The 11,678-nt window shown below is 51.2% G+C and overlaps 1 protein-coding gene across 1 annotated transcript; it reads right to left on the reverse strand.

Annotated features, from left to right (window-relative positions):
• Positions 1-9,766: 9,766 nt before the first annotated feature.
• On the reverse strand, positions 9,767-11,386 carry LOC125539591. Its single transcript, XM_048703083.1, has 3 exons — positions 11,008-11,386; positions 10,319-10,387; positions 9,767-10,195 (listed from the first exon to the last, which is right to left on the reverse strand). The coding sequence occupies exons 1-3, from the start codon at positions 11,179-11,181 to the stop codon at positions 9,995-9,997; spliced, it is 444 nt and encodes a 147-aa protein (XP_048559040.1). The 5' UTR covers positions 11,182-11,386; the 3' UTR covers positions 9,767-9,994.
• Between the last annotated feature and the right edge of the window lie 292 nt (positions 11,387-11,678).

The following is an 11,678-nucleotide window of genomic DNA, read 5'->3' on the forward strand; positions in this document are numbered from 1 at the left end:
TAGTTGTGTGTTCTCTAGTGAACAGGTAAATGTTGAACACGGCTGCTTTTCCTGATTGGTCACTCCTAAGTAATTTTATAATCAACAATCAAGATGACCCGTGTGTTTGTGCAGTGTATAGAGTTTGTGATGATGCATCTATGAACGATTAAAGAAACTACGATCAATGTTTATCTTTAGAAACATGTACATCTTATATTGTCCAATGGACTGCGACAGGGCAACACCTCTCTGCCTACTGGAAAAATCTACTGTGTATAAGCAGGCATATAGCAATGCAGTTTTTTCAGAATTTCAATATGATCCCTGGAAGCGTCCTATCAGGAACAAGTAGATGGAAATGTACTAGTAGAATACTAGAAGGAAAGGTAGGACTCCTGATTTGCATAATCAAACACAATGTCTATAGGTGGTTTCAATTTGTAGGTCTGGTAATCCTCGCCCTTGGTGAGGTGTGTGTGCTCTGGAGCCACTCTACAATTGCTCCCACCAAACGGAAGGATTTTCTCAAATGTGGTCACCAAGAACTACACTATGAACGTGAATTGATACGATTAAAACTAATAACATGGGAGCTACTTCGGCAATGATACTCACAACAATACAAAAATGCCCATGTGCTCATATGGAAGCATTGAATTGCATGAAAGCATCCATCACATGGATGTTGCACCACACAATGTTCTTATTTTAGTGTGAGAAGAGAGATGGAGCAATAACCCTAAGAAACCATCGTGCATCGACCAAGGAGTACAGCCTAGTTGTTGCTAGGTTCATTTCAGCATGCCGCATATTCAACGTACACAAGTTTTTCACTTAGTTATAATTGCTTTTTTCACCGTCTTCAAAATCCAACATCCTAGGACTGGGAACCATTGGGATTTGCTTCTGCACGTAGCTCCTTCCTGAGCGAAGTAACCTTGCCAAGATGGCCAGGTGTAGATGGACTTAACTAGCCACATATCTAGCCGAGGAGGCCCAAGTGCCGCACTACTTAAAGCTCCTGCGTCTTGGAGCGAGTAGGACCATCTGGGCATGTGTGCTGTGACGTGAAGGTTGCCATTATCGTGTCTGAATCACAAGAGCGTGGTGCCCCATTTTATGCAAATTTACTAGTAAACTATCATGTTTCGAACACTATTGTCACTGCATTCACTGTGAGAATAAACTGATTCTAGCGCGGGTGGGGGGGGGGGTTGAAGGGGGAACTGATTCTAGCGTATACGGTATGCTGCCTTTGATTTTCTCACCCTTCTACAAACCTGGACAAGACTGCAACACCTTTTCATTTTTATGCAAAATTAACACTTGATTTCGTACGTTATGCGAAAGAAAACTGACACCACTGAATTCATATTGAGGGTCTCCTTGTTTCTGAGTACTATTCTTTTTTTTTTGAACGGTCACCGGGGGGGAGAGCTTCCCCACCTGAATATATTACCACTCAAAAGGAGGGAACGAGAAATACCATAGTAGTTCAATTACAACATGTTCATCAGGGTACAGCTGAGGAGAGAAAGTAAAGCCATTGTCTAGCGGAGATATTGTCTTCTTTCTTTTTGAACCGAAAAACCCATAGAGAGAAATCAGCAACAATGTTCCGAATCGTGGTTCTGTGGGAATGATCCTCGTTTCTGAAGACCAGCGCGTTTCTGGAGTCCCAAAGCTTCCAAGAGATAGTCAGAGCCATCGTTGGCCAGATATTGGGATCGAGGCCATGAAGCACTGGGTGTTGTAGCAGCGCAGCAAGGGAGGTCGGGGCTGGCAGGCCCAAGGAGGACCAGACCTGAGCAGCGTAAGAACAGTTGGAGATGAGGTGGATTGCGTCTTCATGAGGGTCTTGACAGCGCGGGCATGCAGCAGATTGTGCAATGTGTTTGTGAAACATGTTAGCCTTCGTGTTGAGGCGGTCGCGGAAGAGGAGCCAGGCGAAGATCTTGACTTTGATCGGGATTTTGGAAGCCCAGACAAAGTCATGGTAAGGGTCTGTGTCCTCTTCAGCAAGAATGGAGGAGTAGGCGTTCTTGGCAGAGAACGGTAGGCCGTGGGTGAGAGACCTTTCGTCAGGTTGGTCCGCCTGCTGGAAATCCTGCAACAACAACAGCACACAATCCAACTGGCGAGCAGCATCATTAGATAGACGGTTCCGTAGGTTCGCCAACAAGCTGTTTTGCCAAACAGTAGCCACTAAAACCTTATCATCAATGGAGTGAGAGAAGAGGTTTGGGAAAACTTTTTGGAGTGGAGCTTGTAGTAACCATTTATCAAGCCAAAAGAAGGTGGATAGACCATTGTATGTGAGCACAAAGGAGTGCTCAATTAGCAGTGGCAAGTTGTTGTTGATGATCTTCCAGAGAAAGGAGGGTTTTGAGGTTTTTGCTGCAATGCCGAGAGGGTATTGGTGGTGGTACCATTGGGTCCAGGGGATGTTTGGGTGTTGAAGAATTTTGGAGGAGAATTTCATAAGCAAGCAACGGTTTTGAACTTCCAGATTTTTAATGCCTAGACCACCAGTATCTTTAGGTTTGCAAACGTTTTTCCACGCGACCAAGCAGCTCGCGCCAGTGCAGGTTGTCTCGTTAGACCAGAAGAATGCCCTCCGGATGGCGTCCAGTTTGGCTATGATCGATTTTGGTAAGCGAAAGACGGACATAAAATAAACTGTTAAGGAGTCAAGAACCGCAGTTAGCAGGGTGAGACGTGCCCCCCGAGAGAGCAGGCGTGCCACCCAGCCGAAGAGAAATTTTCGAAAGCTGTCTATGATCGGGTCGAAAGCTGTGAGGGGCAGTTTGGTGGGGGAGAGTGGTAGACCTAGATACACTAGCGGGAAGGAGGATAAGGAACAACCAATCGCTGCGGCAATGCTGTTTTGCATGGAGGAGTCGGTGGCTATGGTGAGAAGAGCCGTTTTTTGGAAGTTGATGAGTAGCCCCGTAGCAAGAGCGAAGTCATGAAGGGTGTTTTTGAGGATGATGGTGGCGGCGTCGCTGGCCGCAGCAATTATCAGGGTATCGTCAGCGTATTGAAGTGTTACGGGTGGTTCGTTAGGCCTTAATGGGTGACAAAGAATGTTGGCTTGAAACGCTTTTGCGATTAGACGTTGAAGGACATCAGCAACGATGATGAATAAGTAGGGCGAGAAGGGGTCACCTTGGCGGAGGCCACATTTGCATTGAATCCAGGATCCTGGAACGCCATTTAAAAGAATAGTTGTTTTCCCAGTGAGAAGGATATTTTGTATCCAAGAACAGAAGTCCGAGGGAAAGCCGCGGGCTTGTAAGATTTGTATGAGGGAGGACCAGCATATGGAGTCAAAAGCTTTCCTGAAATCAAGCTTGAAGGTCATGGTCGGGGCTTTGCGGGTGTGACATGCACTGAGGATATCAGCAGCGTATATAAAATTTTCAGCAATGTTACGTCCATGAAGGAAACCAGTCTGGTCGTAGTGGATGAGCAGTGGGATGATGGGTTTTACTCTATTGGTGAGGACTTTGGCAACTGCTTTTGGCGTGCAGCGTATATGGGTTGTTGGGGCCTGAGATTTTGGAAGGAGAACCATGTAGGCCCAGTTGAATCGTTCTAAAGAAGCGGTTTGATCATGGATGGCAGAGAAGAATGTTAGGATGGGTTGTTTGATATCATTCCAGTATTTTCTGAAGAAGATTGGTCCAAAGCCATCTGGTCCGGGGCTAGCATTGGTGTTCATAGAGAGGAAGGCTTGGTATATTTCGTCCTGAGAGAAAGGTTGTGCGAGATCACTAAGCTGGGGGAGTGGTGAGGGGTACAGCTGTTGCAAGCTGAAGTTCCATGTTGCATTTTTTGAGGTCCCGATGAGTTGTTGGAAGAAGTCTTTTAAGATGTCAGCTTTTTGTTCGTGCAAAAAAACTTCAGAAGTGTCATGTAAGAGCATGGGAATCTTGTTTGATCGAGAGCGCTGCGTAGCCGAGGCGTGGAAGAATCTAGTGTTTTCGTCACCATCGATGGCGACCCTGATCTTACCCCTCTGTTTCCAGAAGGCGATTTTTTGTTTGATGGTACGCTGTAACAGGTTGGAGAGAATGAGCCTCGGTTTTTGTTCTAGCGGGAAGAGAGGGGCGAATTCCTTGTTTAGGTCCAGGGCCTGGAGAGCGAGCTTGCAATCCGTTTCCCGTTGATAGATGGGCCGCAAGGACTTGGCCCATGATTTTAGGGCCGATCTTGTAGTTTTTATATTTTTTGCGAGAGAAGCAGCGGGATCGATGGGAGGCCTATTGTTGCGCTGTGGGCCGGGCTGCCAGCAGGTGCGCACTATGTTAGAGCAGGCTGGGAAGGAGGTCCAAAATCGTTCAAATCGAAAAAGGCGGGAAGATGGGACGGATGTGGATACAGTGACGAGGAGAGGAACATGATCAGAGAAAAATCGCGTGAGGGAGGTGAGATGTGAGTTGGGGAAAGGGGCATCCCAAGATAAATTGATCAGTACCCTATCAAGACGAATCAGAGTGGGGGATTGTCTTTTATTTGACCAGGTAAATTCTCTATCAAGGAGCGGTAGCTCTAAGAGTGCAAGTTGGTCGATGGTGTCGTTAAAGGCATCAGCCTCCGATCGTCTAAAATTGTCGTTGTTGCGTTCATTGGGGAATCGAGTAAGGTTGAAATCCCCAATTAGGAGCCAGGGAGATTCAGGTGGTGGTTCAATCTGTTTCAGTTCATCAAGGAAAACTAGCTTAAGTTCGCGTTGCGAGGGGGCGTATACATTGGTGATAAAGATGTTGTGTGGAGATGCAAGACATGATAGCGTTAATCTGGATGTGAAGCGCCTGTGATGGCAGTTGAGAAGCGAGAAACAACGTGAGTTAGAAGCCGAGAGAATGCCTCCCGCCGTTCCGATTGCGTCTAGGTGGTTATTAGAGTCTAGGAAGCGTGGCAAGATCGATCGTAGTTTGATTGTGTCTGATTTTTGAAGTTTGGTTTCTTGAAGAAGGGCAATGGATGGGCGTAAGAGATTGAGTTCAGAGAACACATTGGAGCACTTATCATAATCTCCTAGTCCGCGAACGTTCCAGGATACAATAGAGTAGGTAGCGTTTTTCATAATGGAAACTTAAGTTGGCACCTTACATAGGGGTGTTGACCCGAGAAGCAACCATTTCGGGACCATTTACAGTACAGCAAACTGACAGAAGCAGGCGTGAGCACCATTACAACTAGATTAAACCTGATACAGCAACTACGGGTCGGAGCAAGGCCCCGGATACATGGCCAAACATGGCCGCCACACTCGTGGCCACGGAGAAGAGAGCACATCATGGCGATCCCAGACCACCAGAACCAGAAGCGAGGTCCTCCAGCATGTCCGGCGTGGCGCCGCAGGCAGCAGCAACAGCGGCGAGGGCCTCCGGTGAGGCCGTGCCGAGAGCAGAGCCGTGAACGATGCCAGTGTCGTCGCAGAGCCGAGCGTGGATCAGGGCGTCGGAGAGATCTTTGGAAGCAGCAGATAGGTCGAGTTTTTTTGCCTTGGAGCGCATGGCCTTGGATGTCATGGAGGAGTAGCTAGGCGGCTCGATTTCAGCCAGCCTAGCGCTGCGTCTGGCCTTGATGCCAGAGTCGGCCACCATCTTGGCGCGCCTGCTGATACGCCTGGCAAGGCACTCGTGCGTAGGCTTCGGTGGCATGTCCAATGGCTGGACTGCGAGATCCACAGGAGGGGGTGGTGGCTGAAGGGCAGGTGGGGATGGTGGAGGAGGCGTTGTAGGTAGCCGTGGAGGTGGAGATGGTGGGGCTGGCAGTGCAAGCAGGGTGCGTGCATGGCGCGGGCGAGCGGATAACGCCTGGGGGGAGGGAGAGCGATCTGGAGGTGTCCAAGGGGCATGAACCAGCATGGCAACGGGCATGCCGTCAGCCATGACTGCGAGGATTGGGATGCCGTCGAGCGGCCTATGAGCAGTAGGAGATGGAGGAGGTCCAAGGGGCGACTCCGCTGTGCATGCAAAAGGTGACATGGCCGTGGCAATGTTCCTGATTTGAGTGGCGGTGGAGGGAGAGAGGCGAGGGTTTGATGAGAGAGAGGACAGGGAGCCGTCGTCCCCATCATCAGAGCTGAAGGGCAATGCCCCAGAGCCGTGGCGGAAGAGCGCACGGCTCTCCAGCTTGACAACAACGACGTCGTTGTCAGGGAGGCGCACCATGAGGCATGGAGGGAGGACAAAGTCGCGGGCAACCATGACGAGCGCGCGAACGCTTGTGAAGTCACCCTGGAAGCAGTGCTGGTCGGCAGAGACAAAGTCACCAAGGTGAGAGAAGAAATAGTCTGCCCCCTCAGGGTGCCAGAGCTCATCAGGGTAATCAAAGGCCTCGATCTCAGCCATGTGAATGAAGATGGCCGTGGATCTATTGTCAGCGTGTTTAGGCCTTTCGAAGAACAGGGTATTGCCCTGGTGATGGATCGGCCCATGGCCAGTGGCCGCAAGGCGCTCCTCTGCGTTGGCAAAGGAGAGACGCCCGGCGCCACATGCGGAGGAGGTGAGGCCGAACGTGGGATTGTTGCGGTGGTGAGCAAGAGCCTGGCGGATGAACCTAAATGGGTTAGGCATGGGAGTGGCCAAGTGCACGTATGCAAGGTTGTCAACCTGGCGGACTAGGCAGCTCGGGGGGGGGGGCAAGGAGAGGGATGTGCGGCGCTGGTGGAGGAAAGCTTGATGCTGCGGTGGGGATGGAGGCTGGGGAGGGTGGTGGGGGTGGAGCGAAGGACGGCGGCGGGGGGAGGATGAGGAAGCACGCGGGCCGAAGATGAGTGGAAGGCGGAATGGCTGGAGTTCGTTGGTAAGGACGCAGTGGGAGCCGAACCAGATTGGTGCGCCATCGGAGTGCGTGGAGCCGGCCGACGAGCCGGAGGCGGTGTGGGTGCCCGTCGTGTGAGCCATTGAGCTGCAAGGTGGTCGCACAAAGGCCGGGTTAGTACGCGGTGAGGGGGGCATAGGAGGAAAAAACGGGATGAAGCGGACAGCCTTGCACCTGTAGCTCCAGTGGCCGGAGCACCAGCAACGAGAGCACCGGACGGGGTCGCGGCAGTCCGTGATTGTGTGATCAGAAGCAAGGCACCGAAAACACCTAGGCTTCTTCTTGCGACTGTATTGGAGGTGGAAGTGCTTGAGGCTGTCCATCTGGGAGGGGTGCGATTTATAGGCCGGAGAGGGGGGTGGATGGGGGAGAGGGGGTGCGGCGCCCCGAGGCGGGGAGCAGAGCAAAACCTCCCGGTAGCTGCGCGGGACTTGCAGCGGCGTGGAGATCGAAGAGCGTAGCGGGGTGGCAGCGGTGGTAGGGGCGTGGCACTCGTTAATGGCGATCTCGGGATGGAGCTGAAGGGACTGGGTGGAGAGTAGGCTGATGGAGGTAGGGGATGCAGGTGGTGGAGTAGACGTGATGATGGTCGCATGCGTGTGCATGCATGCGTTGGTTTTGTCACGCGGTGAGGGCGAGTGGGAGGGCGTTTGTGGGACCCGTGAATCAGAGGCTGTTGGGTAAGTTATGAGGTGCACGTTGGGGCCTGGGGGATCGAGCGGGCCGAGCGGCCGACCGAGGGGTGGCTGGGGCGACGCCGGTGGGCCAGCTGCGTCAGTGGTTTGTACTGGGTGGCGTGAGGACAGGTCATGTAGGGTTGGATTATTTAGCGAACTAGGCTGGACGAGGGGGGGTACGGTGCAGTCGTCTACACCGTCTTGTTTTCTTTCTGGAGAAGGAATGCGGGGCGACTTGGCGGTGGAGGCCGAACCAGAAGAGCGGCACACGTGTCCTAGGCCATCGATTGCGTTCCGGTCAACCGAGGCATGAGCAGTGGAATCCACGCATGGAACAGTGTGGTGTATCTTGGTGTGCAGGTGAGAGAGATCTTGCGATAGTTTTTTAGTTGACGGGTGCGGTCCAAGCAAGGACGAGCGGTGGGAGGGGAGGACGGGAGCGAATGGGTCGATAGAGTCCGGTTCAAACACAACAGGCAATGGTACTGATCACACTACTTGAGATGCTTGGTCAAAGGAGTCAAATAATTGCAGTTCAAAATTTGAAAATAGGATGGGCGCGCAACGGAGGACCTCAGATCTGACTTTGACCGAGTATACATGCACTAAAAACAAATTCGGCGCGAGCGTGACCGCATGAAAAACTCGTTGGAAGGAGAACTGGTGGTCTAAAGCATTATTAATCAGAGTTTCATTAGCGCAAACTGACTTAGAAGAGAACACGATCCAGATCGGAGTGTTCGGTTGGTGTTTTAGGCAGGTGGTAGGAGTGGTGACAAGGCAGTGGTACTTAGAAAAAATCAGCTTATTGAACGAGATACCAGGCCAGAACGGTCGTACCTTTGCATGCGAGCGCTGAGTGGAGAGGGTTGCGGGAGTTGCATCAGATCCAGTAGGCAGCCGGCCGTTGGTGTGGGGATGGCCCACCTGCATGGAGGCCATGCACGGAGAGGAGCGTGGAGAGTCGTTGACGATGACGCGAGGAAACGCCGGCACATCATGTAACGGCGATGATGGCCGCGCCGCCAGCATGGCCGGCGAGGCATGAGGCGCGACGGTGATGGTGGCGAACAAGCGAGGCGCCACGATCGGGGAGCAGGCCGCCACGAGTGTGGCGACGTGGTGGGAGGCGACCGGCACATTGAACGCAGCGTTGGAGAGGCGTTGGACATCGATTGAACGCGCAGGTCCACCAAAGCGAAAAGAGAGGAGCGAGGCCACGAGAGGTTCATCGACCATAAAATCGGCTTTATGGACGAAGAAGATGATTGAGGTGGGAGAGGCCGAAGCAATTGGCGATGCGAAAACTTTAGATGAGCAGAAGTCTAGAATGTTGCGCGCGAAGTCGACGCCGGGCGAGGGAGAGAAGCCGAGCTGCGAGCGCAGGAATGCGCCAGCATGGCCAAAGCGGTCGCCGATATCCAAGGGTTTCTTGTGGTGGATGGGTTGAAGTTGGGTGTAGGTTGGTGGCGGTGGAAAAGGGAGAAACTGGATGGAGTGGGTTGTGGCGACGAGGATGGGCTCTGCGATGAGAGCGCGAATGATGCGCATATCGGAGACAGAGATGCGAAAGAGCTGATTGTGGAGGCGAGTCACCTGGAAGGCGGGAGCGTTGCCGCCCAGGCAGGCTTGCATGAGGACGGCCACCAGTTCTTCGTCAAGGACGAGCGAAGAATGATGGACATGCACGGAGAGGAAGCATGGCGATTCATGGCGGCGCGGGTTGATGCGCTTCGAAAGGCAGCGCCATACTTGCGCCTGGAAGTCTTCCCCCATGGCATCGCCGACACCGAGCGCGGTCCGCAGGGCTTTGGCCGTGGGAGAATCATTCCATCGGAGTGGATTATGGAAGGTGGCCGTCGGGCAAAGGAGGGGTGGAGGCGGTGGGCGGTGTTGGGTCGCCGGAGAGGAGAGGGGGGAGAGGGGAGAGTGGAGCCATCTCCCGCCCTGAGTATATTCTAAAAAAACAAAAATAGGAAATTGGTAGAATGACGATGTAAGTTGCTTGGTTGCGTCATAGAAAAATATATACATTTCTGAAGGACTAGGTGTATTGCGTAGTTGTCATAAAAATAGGGAGAAATTTCCGTGAGATTAGTGTATTTTTTTCTAAATTACGTGCAAACTAGACCATAAAAAATCATATATAGTTCTCAAACCTACAGACCAACAAGCTCTAGCGGAAAAATTCCTACGAAATAGAATCTTTCAAAATTTCCATGAAATTCTTTTAAATCATTGAGGCACTTACCAATATTTTCCTGTCTATCTTTAGAAAACATGCACGTGTTTAGTACTCCTCATTATCCAACGAATTGCCACAACACTTCTCAGGCTTCTACAGAAATGGACCCTGGAAGCATATAGCATTTCAGTTCGTTCAATTCAGGAAGCATATTACAAGGAACTAGTAAATGGACTTGTGCCGGAATACTAGCAGGAAAAGGATGACTCCTGATTTGGATAATCAAACACAACACCTACGCAACCACAGCTCACTACTTGCTAGGTGGGTTCGATTTGGAGGTCTGATGATTCTCGGTGAGCTGCATGCTCTGAAGAACCTCTATAATTGATCCCACTGCACGATCTCCCCTCTCTAAGACATGCTCCAGTTTCTCCACCTTCTCCAGCAGCTGCTCTGCTTTCACATTTGCGCAGCTCAGCAGCTTATCTGAAGTCTTCAACGCCCTGCACAACTAGAGTTTGAGGTACAGAGATTGGGGAGCAAAATGTTAGTTTGCATCCAGGAATGAATTGTACTGTAGTAAATAACCACAGGTTATGTCCACAGTAAACAAAAAGGAAGGGAAGAATCACACCTTCAGCATCAGGGAAGGCCACGAAGGGTCATTCTCCTGTAGCGACTTCATCAAATTGTCATAGTCTTCCTGATTGATGATGAATGCACAAATGAATTATATTTTTTTAATTCATCCCGGAAGCTCATAACTAGCACGCCACTTTAAATTGATGAACAACCAGCCTTTTCTGGCATCTTGGTGGACTCTGTCATTATTATTAAACACTGAATTCGAAGATGAAGCAAACAACAAACATGAGCCAGAACATCAGCAACTGAGCAATCTGTTAAACCGGGCAGGATGCGTGAACTAACCTACCACAAGATGTTCTAACTTATTTGTGAATCGGATGTATAAAGACACATTTTAGCGTGTGTGTTCACTCATTTCAGTCCATACGTAGCCCATATTAAGATATCCAAAACATCTTATATTTTTTAACGGAGGGAGTATGAATTATGAACTTAAGTTAGATGAGACCGTCTTAATTAACCCCAATATCCAACATTGTACACTATCATGAATCTATGGGCAGCAAGATCCTTCACGTAGAACACAATTGAGTAGTTCATGGCAATTCAGGTTAACAGAACAGCTGATGGACGCATGGCTCGGACAACAAATTCGAAGGAGCAAGAAACGATATGACGGGAGAATCAATTTGATGCTGAAAAAAATCAGGAACAGGGGACGAAGGAAGCCCTCACCGCGAAGAGCCGCTGGAGCTCGGAGGGGTCAGCTTCCTCCACCTGATGCGCTGCCAAGGGGGAGGAGGGCACAGAGGCGTCGCCTCCGCCGTCGAGGTGGTCGTCGCCTCCTTCGACGGCGAGGTCGCTCAAGAGATCGCTGACAGTGAGCAGTGGGCCTCCGACTCCCCGCATCGCTGTGCTCAAGGTCGCTGGACCGAGAGAAGTCTTGCGGTGGCGGGACCGGGGGGAGGCCAGGCGGCGTCGCTGGATCCGAGGGGGGAGGGTGGCTGCGCTGGATCCGGCCGGGAGGACCGTCGCCGGCGGAGAGAAGGGGAAAAATCGATGGGACGACTCTTTTTTTGTTTTGTTTTTTGAGACACAACTTTTTTTTTGCGTCCTTTTGAGACACAACTCGCCACATGCCGAAAACGCCGTCGCCTTTGTGGCCCATGCGGCTGGTAAACGATGTGGGCTGAGTTGCCACGAACAGACAGCGTGGGCCGCCAATCTCTTTTTGTCTCTTACTACCTTTCTTTTTAGTGCGCTTAACTCCTGGGCCTGGTCAGGTCAGATTTTGATTCCCATGAAGCTTTGTCCAAGCTCCAAAAAAAAGCAGCTTTGTCCAAGCTTCCAAGTGGCTTGTGCGAGCACATCAACTCTCTGATCTGAAAATTTTAGTGGGGAAGTAA

This window comes from Triticum urartu, chromosome 2 (genome assembly GCF_003073215.2).
Source record: "Triticum urartu cultivar G1812 chromosome 2, Tu2.1, whole genome shotgun sequence".
Taxonomy (NCBI): domain Eukaryota; kingdom Viridiplantae; phylum Streptophyta; class Magnoliopsida; order Poales; family Poaceae; genus Triticum; species Triticum urartu.